General features: G+C 51.0%; 6 protein-coding genes across 6 annotated transcripts in view; 5 read left to right on the forward strand and 1 right to left on the reverse strand.

Annotated features, from left to right (window-relative positions):
• P153DRAFT_353279 (uncharacterized protein) overlaps nucleotides 1-211 on the forward strand; it is a gene marked incomplete at both ends in the record, with an annotated part of 602 nt that extends 391 nt beyond the window's left edge. Inside the window, one exon of the mRNA XM_033666430.1 lies at nucleotides 185-211. Within this exon, the coding sequence (XP_033528461.1) occupies nucleotides 185-211 (27 nt within the window). The remainder of the gene's footprint in view (nucleotides 1-184) is intronic.
• Nucleotides 212-414: 203 nt separating this feature from the next.
• Nucleotides 415-1,683, reverse strand: P153DRAFT_280266 (uncharacterized protein; the record flags this gene model as incomplete). Its single annotated transcript, XM_033663066.1, has 1 exon — nucleotides 415-1,683. One exon carries the CDS (start codon nucleotides 1,681-1,683, stop codon nucleotides 415-417), a length of 1,269 nt encoding a protein of 422 aa, XP_033528462.1.
• Nucleotides 1,684-2,351: 668 nt separating this feature from the next.
• Nucleotides 2,352-3,296, forward strand: P153DRAFT_372569 (Fe superoxide dismutase-like protein; the record flags this gene model as incomplete). Its single annotated transcript, XM_033669406.1, has 2 exons — nucleotides 2,352-2,586; nucleotides 2,641-3,296. 2 exons carry the CDS (start codon nucleotides 2,352-2,354, stop codon nucleotides 3,294-3,296), a joined length of 891 nt encoding a protein of 296 aa, XP_033528463.1.
• A 775-nt stretch (nucleotides 3,297-4,071) lies between these two features.
• On the forward strand, nucleotides 4,072-4,610 carry P153DRAFT_381249 (uncharacterized protein; the record flags this gene model as incomplete). Its single annotated transcript, XM_033670026.1, has 2 exons — nucleotides 4,072-4,175; nucleotides 4,244-4,610. The coding sequence occupies 2 exons, from the start codon at nucleotides 4,072-4,074 to the stop codon at nucleotides 4,608-4,610; spliced, it is 471 nt and encodes a 156-aa protein (XP_033528464.1).
• Nucleotides 4,611-5,259: 649 nt separating this feature from the next.
• On the forward strand, nucleotides 5,260-6,908 carry P153DRAFT_363079 (glycosyltransferase family 69 protein). Its single transcript, XM_033667288.1, has 2 exons — nucleotides 5,260-5,550; nucleotides 5,608-6,908. Exons 1-2 carry the CDS (start codon nucleotides 5,394-5,396, stop codon nucleotides 6,813-6,815), a joined length of 1,365 nt encoding a protein of 454 aa, XP_033528465.1. The 5' UTR covers nucleotides 5,260-5,393; the 3' UTR covers nucleotides 6,816-6,908.
• A 2,310-nt stretch (nucleotides 6,909-9,218) lies between these two features.
• Nucleotides 9,219-11,167, forward strand: P153DRAFT_363080 (uncharacterized protein). The gene has a single exon (XM_033667289.1). It carries the CDS (start codon nucleotides 9,244-9,246, stop codon nucleotides 11,158-11,160), a length of 1,917 nt encoding a protein of 638 aa, XP_033528466.1. The 5' UTR covers nucleotides 9,219-9,243; the 3' UTR covers nucleotides 11,161-11,167.
• Nucleotides 11,168-12,221: the final 1,054 nt, after the last annotated feature.

Raw genomic sequence — 12,221 nt, forward strand, 5'->3', positions numbered from 1 at the left:
TGGGGGGGTGGTGTGGGGGGGAAGGGGGAGGGGGTGAAGATGGAGGGAAGGCGGGTGGAGAGGGAGGTGGAGCCTGGGAGTACGCCTTGGTAGGGAGGGGTTATGAGGAGTGAGGTTGTGGTGTAGTGAGGGTATTTGAAGTATGGGGATGTGGAACTGCTCACGATGGACTATACTGCTGTAGAGATGTATGGACACAAGGAAGAGATGAGATGTTTTGATATGATGGTATAAAGTTCTTTGATAATGTATATATCGTAACGCAACGTAACAGTGGTATCATGCAAGCACAAAACGCCGACCCAGATGCAAGAAAGACAATAACCTCTCCATAAACAAACGAAAAAGACAAAAGAAAAGACTGTCCAACGCCAGCGCTAACCTGTCAAACATTACAGCAATCAGTCAGTCAGTTTAGAACTTCTCAGGACTCCGGCAGTCCCTCCTCTCCTCCTCATTGAACCCCGCACGCTCCATCAACTTGGTGAACGTCGTGTTATTCGACGCAGCCGTGAACCTGTTCTCGTGCATAGCCGGGCCGCGGGGCGGCTCGAGGAAGCTGGGTGCGGGCATCAGGACGTCTATTGTTTCCGTGCTCTCGGCACGGGCAGGCGCCGGGCGGTACGACGGACCGGGCACCCTCGTTGTGTCGGAGTTTTGCGTGCGGCTAGTGCGGCGCTGGGAGTGGATGCGCTTTGGGGTTTGGCGGGGGGTTGTGTAGGGGTCGCGATCGCGGCCGGCGCGTACAGTGGCGGCGGCCGGGGCTGCAGGGGAGAAACCAAAGTTCAGGGATGGGGTGCGGTCCCACATACTCTTTATGCGAGGGGTGAGGCCTGTTCCAGTGACGGGCTGCCATGTTGTGTTGGTGTTGGCTTTGTTCTGGATCATGCCTGATGAGGAGTTGGGAGACGGCTGCACTGACTGCGAGCCCCGGCGCATGAAGTCTGTGCGGGCTGCGTGCTGGGGGTCGTAGATGGGGTCGCTGATCTGGCGGGTGACGTGTCCGAAGTCGCCCGAGTATCGGTTGGCTTGGGACTCGCGACGCTTCCTTATCACCCAGAGGAGGCCTAGTGCACCGAGGGCGCCGATGACGATACCCGGGAAGAGGCCAGCGGCAAAGGATTTACCGTCAAAGCCTTGTTGTGTTTGGACAGGCGCGGGACATCCCGAGGTTTGTGATGCAGATGCAGGGAGTGTGGAGGATGGTGTTGCAGACGCGGTGGAGGTCGCGGTTGTGGAAGACGTAGGAGTCGGAGAAGAGGATGTGTCCTTGGAGCACATGCTGCCTTTGCATGAGTAGCCCAGTGGACAGCACTTGTCTCCGCACGTGGGGAGCTCGACGTTTGTTGTGTCAGAAAGATGCACCTGGTTGTCTGGATGCAGAGTAGCATTGAGCTGAGTAACATCGCAGGTTATGGTCTGGACGTAAGCGCAGTCAGAGCCTGCCGGGCAGCAGATGACGGATTGCACGTCGCCGCTGTTGAGAGACATGCATGTTGTGTCTGCTGGGCAGCAGAAGCTGGATGGGAAAGTCCCTCCGCACTGCTGGAGGCCTGTGTTGCCCCCACATGTTGCCGCCTGTCGAGGGAAGAGGCTTGCTGCTTGTGTTGTTGTAATGAGTGATGTGAGGAAGAAGACGGTTGCTATCCTCGAGAGCTTGGAGAGTGACGGTAAGGGTGCCATTGTGGAGGATGTGACACGACCAGAGGGTCAGCGTGAGATTGATCGTCTGAGATTGGACGTCCGAGACTGGGTCGTCTGAGATTGACGCTGGAAAGGTTGGACCTGCAAACCTTGAAGCAGTCTCGAAATGGAATAACAATTTGCGTAGAGAACGGGATTGTCGATCAACGACGAATATAAGACTTGGCTAGATGAGTGAAGGGGCGTGACACAGATGGAGATATAGAGAGACAGAGCTACGAGGGAACGAATATATCAACTACCCATCCAGACATGGTCTGAGAGTCGACCGTCACGGTAACGCTGGCCACGCTGTCGTCGGGCTCTGCTAGACGCAGCCATGTAGTAGCCCATGTTCTGCAAATAGTGCAGATCAAGCGCCGAGTGGACGGCAGTCGCTGAATGGAGCTGTACGCACCAGGCCAGAGCGTAGCAGTGGCAGATGACTCTTTCTAGCTGTGTGGCTATGCGGTTGTGCGGTGTCGAGTGGATGAAACAAACATGCAGGCGCTTAGGTTTGGAGAGTCGCGTATGCACAGCAGGCGATTGGCTGTCGCGATCGAGTTAGCGGCGAGGCTCTCGGAAAAAAGACGGGCGACTGCAACGACATCTAGACAGGCCGTGACCGTTCGTCGACGCGCTCCCTCTCCCAGCACCCCACCGCCATTATGATAGTCCGCTGCCTGGCCCGCCGGCCGCTTGGGTTGCACGCTGTGGCTGCTGCTGCGACGCGGTCGACGAGACCCGCCCTTGCCCGCAGCCTGTACACGGTTGCAACGCTCGACAACCACGTCGAGCTGCAGCGGCAGGGCGTGCCGGGGCTGCTCACGGCCACGGGCTTCAAGGCTGCCTACACCGACTACCAGCAGCTCATGCTGGACGAGCTGAACGAGTCGACGGCTGGTGCGCGCCCTTGAGCCACCCCGCCCGCCGCCCACGCACTAACAGCGCTCACAGGCACGGCGTTTGAGAACCAGGACACCAAGTCGCTCGTCATCGAGTTCGCCCGCGACCCCACGCGCGCCTACGCCTTCAACATTGCCAGCATGGCATTCAACAACCACTTCTTCTTCCGCGGCCTCAACGCCAACCCCGCCGTGCAGTCGCAGCCGTCGTCGGAGCTGTCCATGCAGATCATCAAGGACTTCTCCTCGCTCGACACGCTGCGTGAAACCTTCCTCGCTACTGCAGAGTCCATGTTCGGCCCCGGTTTCATCTGGCTCGTCCAGACAAACGACACCCAGTTCGGCAGTCTGCGCATCATGCCCACCTACCTCGCCGGCTCACCACTATCCGGCGCACACTACAGGCGCCAGTCGCACGACCTCAACACCCACAACCCCGACTCGTACCAGCAGCTGAACAACGTCGGCTCGTTTGGCTCCGCCGCCAAGCAAAACATGGGGCCCAAGAAGCCGCTGGGTGGGATCGACGTCGTGCCGCTGATGTGCGTAAACACGTGGGAGCACGTCTGGCTACACGACTATGGCATCAGGGGGAAGAGGCAGTACCTCGAGGCCTGGTGGGACAGGATAGACTGGGACTTGGTCAGGCAAAACGCCACCCTCACGTCGAGGCAGGATCCGGGCGCAAGACAGTTCCACTATGATTAAAAGAAAAGAAAAGAAACCCCTCGTGTACCTTTTTTGTGTAGAAATACGTGTACAAACATTCTGGGTCGGCATATGGTCATGTCTGCATTGGACGGTGTTTTTTTGTGGCTTGTCATGTGGGTATGATTAAAATGACTTTCGTCTTCATATTCTGCTATGCCTGAAGTATCTTGCGTGGTTGTGCTGATGTCGTCCTAGCGAAAAGCCAGAACATCTATCCATTTCAGATGGTTTGTTCATGCCTGATTCACTGCACGTGCGATTCGTTAAGGAGAGAAGACGAAAGACCAGAGAAGACATGGAAGAAGAAAGCAATGCCTGTCAAGACCGCACCTTCTTCGTGCGAGCCCCACCTTTTCAAAGTTAGCCCCACTACCCCAACGCCAGTCCCGATCGGTCATAGCGTGAAAGAACGCTAGCGCACGCAAAAAATCATATAAGTAGAGGAACGTCCCAAACTCCAAAAAGATATACATACAACAGCGGGGATTCGCCAGTGGTCACCCACCTGACTACTAGTCCGCCGGTACGCTGCTTAAATAGGGCTGAGCGAACGGGAAGCCTTGTTCTCAGCGTCCTATGGTCGTATGTGGAGGATATGTAATGTTGTCAATCCTATAATACTACAATGTTGCTAACAACTAGTGAGATGATGGCTGGGCTGGGTCGTCACCTGGCTCGAGCCTGTTTCTCCGGGACATGCATGATGCTGCTACAGAACCCACTGGATGACGAGAGTGTCTGTTGAGCGATCCGTCATGTACTCGCTCGCGCCATGGACGACGGCGAGGATCAATATGATGGCAAATTCCGGAGCAAGAAGGGGCCCAATAAGGAAATCCCTGACACACAAAGTCATTCTGGTGCATTCGGCCTCTCGTAGCCTGGAATGAATCACCCGAACTTTGTACGTGATAAGGCGGAGGTGAGTAATGAGTATGGCCTAGAGGCGACATCGCCTGTCCCTTAACTCCATGCTTGCGTCGTATGAGTACGATTCCAAGAATGGTCAAGCAGATCACGGTAAGTCCCCCAATGGCTCCTCCCACTATAGGTCCAAGGTTCATTGGCTCTTGGTTGGAAGAAGTAGGGATTGGGCCTGATGTCGACGAGGAATTTATAACAGAGCTGGAGCGCGATGCAGGTACGGAAAATGTTTCTACGACTGTGGCTTTCGGTTGCGAAGCCGAGCTGGTCAAAGAGCTGCTGGGTACAGAGGTGGGACTCGATGGTGTTGTTGTTGCCTCTGCGGCGTTTGGAACCGGGAGAAGTGTATCGGTTCGAGTTTCTGCTCCACAAGCAATGTACTCGTAGGACTGATCAGGGCCGTTGATTAGAAGCACGGTGGAACAAGAACTGTGAGCGTTCGCTAATAAGTTTTAGCTCCAGAAACACTTTCGTCGTCTGACAGGCTATGGAAGGACTGACTATTTTGAGATTATAGCGTATTCATGCTTGCTGTAAGCAGATAGACGCAACACTGTAAGAATCTAGTATAGTAACTCAGTGTAGAAGCTAATACCCAGCCCCTTTGCACACAGTAAACATCAGTGAGAGCACACAGTGATAGTAACAGAGAGCTGATCAACCGTCTCTTAACGACTGACTGCTGAATGTACTAATGCGAACGCGTGTTCGAAAGCCCAGGCAGCTATTGATCGAAGTTTGGTTCGGAAGGAAGGACTGACTATAAAACAGTGGTGATATCCGCTCGATCAGACAGGCGGCCACAACCTTCAGTGCAAGAATGACTGTCCACGCATACTCCAGCTAGACCACAATCCTTTGCTGATATCACGGTTGTTGGACATAATTCCCATAATCCATTTGGGGTGTCCACGCGGCATCCGAGCTCTAATTAAGCGCTCGCTTATCTTTCGGGTTTAGCGAAATTGTGCTTGAAGATAACGGGTGGATCAAGTGTGTCTGCTCGTTGTGGGCAGACGCGCAGCTCTGCATTGAACTTAATATCAAGTGGGCACATTCACTGGGGTCTGCAGTCACCTTTGACTCCTTCGATGTTATATAGGTATCTCTTTGTGAGAACCTTCACCCAACCAACGTTTTTTTTGGCAACTGGAATCGTCCACTTCTTCCATGGCTATCTCAAGAAGCTTGCGATCGCTCTTCAAAGCCATCGCGTTACTTGCAGCGATCTTCCTTCTCATCCTTGGAATCGGTTTCTTCCGGTACAGCGACCGTGTGCTACGGACACAGCCCATTAGCACTGGGAACCTCAGTCCTCCTTCAGCGGGTCGGTATTTCATTGTTCTGATTTCATTGAATGACATGGAGAGCTCACAATTACCAGAGGAATCGGGTAGCGTGCCTATTGCTATTTTGCCCGCCGCAGCTCCGACTGGTCTGCCAAGGAAAGCAAATGACACTCTGCTCGCGCAAGCACCACCATATATCCACGCCATCTTGAATTCATCAGATTCAACATTTGCTCGTCTGGAGTGTCCACAGCCGGACCTTGAGCGTTATGCTTACCTGGGAGACTCACCGGACCAATCTGAAGCGTCGCAGCATCCTAGGTTTTTCTTCGCGCTCGATCTATATCAATGTGTTCACCTACTTCCACGATTGCTCGGTTCAATCATAGAAACAATCAGGTTCCTTGGTCCAGAGAACTGCGTGCTTTCCATCGTAGAAGGCCGATCCGACGACGGCACGTTCGAAGTCCTTGACGAGCTTCGTTCCAGCTTGCAAGCCTTGGGTGTGAAGTACTTCTTCCAAACAAGCGACATCAGTCCCATAGCCCCGGGAACAGACCGTATCGAAGCCCTTGCAGGCCTGCGGAACCTCGCCTTACACGACCTCCTCGCCCACCCAGCGCACTACAACCCAGACACCACCGTCATCTTCCTCAACGACATCGCGCTCTGCATGGAGGACATTTTAGAGCTCCTCCACCAGCGGAAATGGCAAGGCGCCGACCAGACATGTGCCATGGACTGGACGTACGTGGGCGACAACCCGACATTCTACGATGTCTGGATCGCGCGCGGCATGACGGGCGATTTATTCTTCAACATCCCCGACGATGGGAGCTGGGACTTTGCCTGGAATCTCTTCTGGAATGACGACAAGGCGCGCACTCGGCTCGCTGCTGCGAAACCCTTCCAGGTGTTTGCGTGCTGGAACGGTGTCACCGCGTTCACTGCGAAGCCGCTGTTAGACGGGCGCATCAAGTTCAGGGCGAGTGGACCGGGCGAGTGCTTCCAGGGCGAGCCGAAACTGTTTGCGAAGGATATGTGGGCGAACGGACATGGCAGGATTGCAGTCGTGCCGAGTGTGAATGTGGAGTATAGTGATGAGGCGGCAAAGAAGATCAAAGCGCTCAAAGGGTATGTGACGAGTCATGTTGCAAATGAAGGGGACGATGGGAGGATTGAGTGGGAGACGAAGCCACCGGAGAAGGTAAAGTGCATGCCGGATCATCAGCACCAGACTTTTGTTGATTGGGATGAGGGACTGAGGCCGAGATTACCGGAGAAGCAAACAAATAGGACATAGTGCACATTTGTATATAAAAACACCTGTAAGTACAAAGAGTTTGAGTACATCTCCATATTATCTGCGTAATCACCGCGAACGCTTTGTTTACGCTTGATCGTTGCGCAGATGCCAGACATGAGTGATAAGTGTACGACATTCGCTGGTTCTCAACGTCCTATGGTCCTATGGTCGTATGTGAAGGGTATATGTTATTGTTATGTTTAGAACGCTACTTGGCCAATGACCAGTGGACTGCTGGTGAACGTCTTGTCTGGCTCTCGGAAATATGGGCCTTGGGTAGGGTATACGTTATGACGTCCACCTTGTCCAGCTGGATTACAATATCGGTCTGAATGAGGAAGCAATAACTAATCGATGTAGCGGTAGTGGCGATTTCCTTGTCTGCGTTATAGTTAAGAGTGTTAAAGACTGCGATCTTGGACATAGTAAAGTAAAATTATCTTGAATGTCATCTCATTGTCTCATTCAACGACTATCTAATCCTTCTACCTGAGTTTAGCTTTTCCGTCTAGAGTATGACAGAACATGTTCTCTGCCAATTGCAACGCTGCATTGATCGAAAAGGTTACTGAAGGCAGCAAGCTCTTCTAGCGCGCAGCAAGTGGTCGACAACCTCGATATTAGATGAGAAGATAGTCTTGTTATACTGCCTGGGCTATACCTGAGGGTAGCGAAAACTCCAAATTGGTCTTCGAGTAACTAGCTCTTGGTGAAAGAAAAACTTGGCTGTATAACTTTGCGCCCTGTCTCTCATCACATACTGGGTTTACTCTAGTGCAACTGTCTTCAAACTGCTGAACTTCTCAAAGTTATTGCTTGCTGATCTATCCCAACGTATCTGGCTTAGTTTAGCTGTTCTGCATGCCCTCATTTTCCTCTGAATCGTTCAGAATTTCCCAGTCACCAATGTCTTTCTCATCTGCTTCCATGTCTTCAAAAGGGTTCGGCATCGCTGCTAACAATCTTGCCCGGAGCTCTTCAGTGAACAAGGTCTTGTCGTTATAAGCAGAACATTCTTGGAGCGTATATTTCCTTTTCTTTAACGCTTCTCGAATCTCGCGTTGGTGAAGGATGAAGGGTACAGTTCCATGATCCATTCCAGATAGGACATCAAGATGATATTGGCGATGCTCATACGCCAATTGCTCTGCAAACGCCTTCTCCTGCAGTGCAGGCGCTTGGCAATATAGAGAGGTGATGTAGACACCCAAACAGGATAAGAACATACTGTCCTTAAACGGGCAGTCCAAAAGGCTGTCGATTAGAGCATCCACCAAGCCTGCGAGAGGAGGAATGACGGCATTCACCAAGGTTTTCGTGGTGTTCGTGCCAACCCCAACAAGACTGAAGTTCCAGTCTGCAGCAGGAAGCAAAACGGTAGTCGTCGGCTCGGGAGGTGACATATCCGGTAGCGGTGGTGGCAGGTTACAAGTACGAGGGTGAAGTTCGGGCTGTTGTTCCGCTTCGTGATCACCTTGAGAAGGCGGTGTTAAACGACGCTGGGGGTAATCTACGATTGCGTTTCCAATTCTTCCCTTCTCTTGCCGAACGAGATTCCATCCTTCTTGGACAAGCACATGTGAAGCGGTCTCGATATCTGGTACCAGGATGTATAAATCGAACCCAATCGTTTGGACGGTGTAGAACCTGATAGCGTCCTCAAACCAAACTACACATGGGATATTATGGCTGTGCAAGATATGGCACGGTAAGTGTCGTGGATAAGTATTGATGGTCATCATTTGCTCGTTTGTAGGGAAGGTGGTGGAGGGCTTCGAATCGGTGCTTCGCGAGATACCTTCGACACATCAAAAGAGGTTTAGCGTCAGATATAGGTAACAAAAGCAAGGTCTCATAACTTGTAAACAAGCAAATCTATACAGCTTTGTATATAGAGTAGGCATAGACAATTTGTAAGAAATAATAATACAAAATGGAATGTGCATGTATATGTGTTCATAATATACTTTTCATGTTCGTGCTAAAAGTCCAATGCTGGTCTCTCTTCTACGCAGCTAGTCTAAGCAGTACACACAGCTACTTTTAACCTTATTTCTTCCAGGGTATTGAAGGGTCGTAAGAGCTACCTAGTACTTTACTCAACTCAGGCTCCGTCTGAAGATGCCAAGACTGAACAAATGTGTTGACACTGCTACGCAACGTTCGAGAGTCTAACAGCGAGCGCCAGTCGTAGCGTCATTCATCGTGAACTGAGAGGAACTTCAGCCTCGGCCTCAGCCTCAGCCTCAGCCCCGCTGCCGGCAGATGACAGCGTGATCGATTCCAGGCAGCGAGGCGTCAAACTGCCTGGCAGATCCGCTCTCGCTTCACTTGGATAACCCAGATTTTCATCTATAACACGAAGGAAATTTAATTTGACCTTATATTCCTCGTAACCTTCCAGGTCTTCTCCAGGTCGTTGAACATGAGCCACTCCCTTGACACTGACCTTGCAGGCTTAAGGCTTGATGTTACCGATGCGTACGACGATCCGATCGGCGCTGGAGGACATGACTCCAACGTTAATTCAGCACCTTCATATTACGGTTCGCTCGACGTTTCGACACAACAAATCCGACTCCTCCACCTTCAGCCCGGCAAGGATGACGAGCCAATACACTGCTACCTCAGCGTAGCATCTCTGGACCAAGACATCGAATACGAAGCACTCTCATACGTATGGGGGACCCTCGTTGATTCCGATCTCATCCAATGCAACATGCAATCGACGTGCGTCGGCAGAAATCTGTTCTTAGCTCTCAAAAGTCTTCGCTGTGATGACGACTCGGAGCGTGTGCTTTGGATCGATGCTCTATGTATCAACCAGGCGGACCTGAAAGAGCGCAGTAGTCAGGTGGCCATCATGGCCGAAATTTACCAGCGAGCGGCCCGTGGAATTGCATATCTGGGGGAGTGCTGGGATGGCTGTGAAGACGCATTCGAGGCTATACGCGAATTGGGAAAGATGAGGCATCTCTTTAGTCACGGAATTCCAGACAAAAACGGCAGTCCAAGAGTCAAAGGTGTCGGGCTGGAATCTCCAGAACTGCTGAACAACGTGCTAAGGTTCTTGGAAACGCCCTGGATTTCCAGATTATGGACGCTGCAAGAATTTCTGCTTCCACAGAAAATGATCTTCTACTATGGCCGAATGTCTGTTTCTAAAAAGACAATCTTTGTCCTCGCACATATGAGTGCTCGCGCTGTCAACAGTTGCTGTATGGCCGATGGAACTCACGATGGGAATAGGAGCTCGCGTTACAGAATTGCAATCGCTAGATGGAAAGCCTTCAAGGTTCGCAGCAACAGAGTGGTTCCGTTAGAGGAGCGGGCGTCTCACCTTCGGCTTTTGGAATGGTACCGCTACCGAGACGCGGTTGACCCTCGCGATAAAGTCTTTGGTCTACTAGGCCTGTGTGGAGAAAAATGGGCTAGAGTTAATCCACCAGACTATTCGATGACGGCCGAAGAAGTCTTCACGCGAGCAGCTTTAACTGACGCCCAGATTCTCAAGCGCCTCGACTTTCTTAGTTTTCGCAACGCAGAATCCATGCCGAGTTTGCCCTCTTGGGTCCCGGATTGGTCATCACGTACTCAGGAGGGCTCTGAAGAACGATATAGACGCGTATCCAACCTTTCTTACCAAGCATGTGGACCCTATGGAACATACACTGTACGTTCCTCCAATGGGCCATACGGAGTTGAGCTGGCCGTTATCGGACACGTGGTGGGCACGATTGTCGAACGCTCTTCGCCTATCGACAAGGCAGCCTGCTTGAGCGATTCCGAGCACTTCCGGAAAGCATTTCGTGAGATACGAACAATCACTCAGGCTGAAACAAACGGGAAAGATTTATATAGATTGTCTTATCGGCCCGTTGAAGAGGAGTACTTGTCCAGTCTGGTCTGCGGGATGAGAGTTCGCGATTTCGACAGTGATTTCGAACAAGGCCAGACTCCTGCCAACATATGGCAACGGACCAAAGATCTTTTTGAAGCTTGGGAGGCTTCTTACTGCGTGAACCTCAGCATCGACTTCCCGACGGGACTCCCTGTCAGCAAATTGAATGATGTGTTTGTCCAGAATATCCTCACACGATGTTTTGTTCGACTAGATCTCGACTGTTTTGGATGGGCCCCTTCGAATGCCCACTCAGGAGACCTTGTGGTCGTTCTTCACGGCGGTCGAGTTCCATATGTACTACGGCCAATTGGAAATGATTATTACACATTCGTTGGGGATGCTTACATCCATGGCATGATGAAGGGCGAGATCTTTCAGGCAATCGAAGACTTAACAGAGTCAATAGAGTCCATAGTTGAGGAGTTCATACTTGTATAAGCAATACGCAATACTTCTTCCATGACACGTTGAATGACAATCCTGGAAACATTGTGCTTATGCAGATCTATGTGATCATCGCCAAGCCTGTCATCGGTGCTATATTTGAGAAAACTGAGTATTCAGTAAACACACGGATGGGCAATCTAGTGCCAGCAGTGACGTATTTTGCAAAGGTGCAAAGTGGTTGAATGACAAGGGCTCTGGTGTGAGTGGGAAGCTGTAGTAGCGGTCAGTGCAGTCTTAACAGCATGTGCGGATGGCTTGGTCTGGTTACCATCGATTCTGATCGGAAGCTTACCTCTAGTTTGATGCCTTGTGGAAGTAGAAACAGTGAGCGTAGTTTGCCGCAGGTAGAAGACCTCGAAATAACACCATAACGGACAGCAAATTTAACAGGAGAGTTTATTTTCAACATCATATGGTCGTTTGTGGAAGATATTCACGAATAATATTTCTGCAAGCGCGATCACGCAGCTCGCACAGTAAGTTTATCATTTGTCTTTCTGCAGACCGTGCTGCGGCTAGCACATGTTCCCCAAGTACGGTCCCGCGCCCTTACAAGGGGGTGGTATGAACGTGCAAGTTGTTTACAAACGTTGCTTCAGCTGCCCAGTCCAGGCCATCTAATCAGAGCTTGGCTACCGTTATCTCATGAATCAGACGTTCCACAGGTGCCTTCTCTAAGGAGATTTGGAGCACTAGATCAACGCCACAATTTCTGAATTAATCAGATGTTGACAGATCATTCAAGGCGAAGACTTTTGCAGAAACTCATCTACACAGGTAGTAAGAGAAATGTTGGCGTAGGGTACATGTACCCGCTCACGCATGGTGTAATTTTGAGAGCTGTACTCACTGACTCATATCTTGACCAACTTTTGTGTCGCAACCTTGAAAATTGAAGGCAAATTGAAGAGGAGATCAGTATCTTTCAAATAACATATCTATTGTATTATATAGGCTGATACTAGCTGTAGAAGTACAACGTTCATCTGAGAACTTGCTTACCCTCAGTAATCAAATCTTGCCTCACTAAGCCCTGAATTATTTTCCATTAG

Source organism: Dothidotthia symphoricarpi (assembly GCF_010015815.1).
Source record: "Dothidotthia symphoricarpi CBS 119687 unplaced genomic scaffold P153scaffold_2, whole genome shotgun sequence".
Taxonomy (NCBI): domain Eukaryota; kingdom Fungi; phylum Ascomycota; class Dothideomycetes; order Pleosporales; family Dothidotthiaceae; genus Dothidotthia; species Dothidotthia symphoricarpi.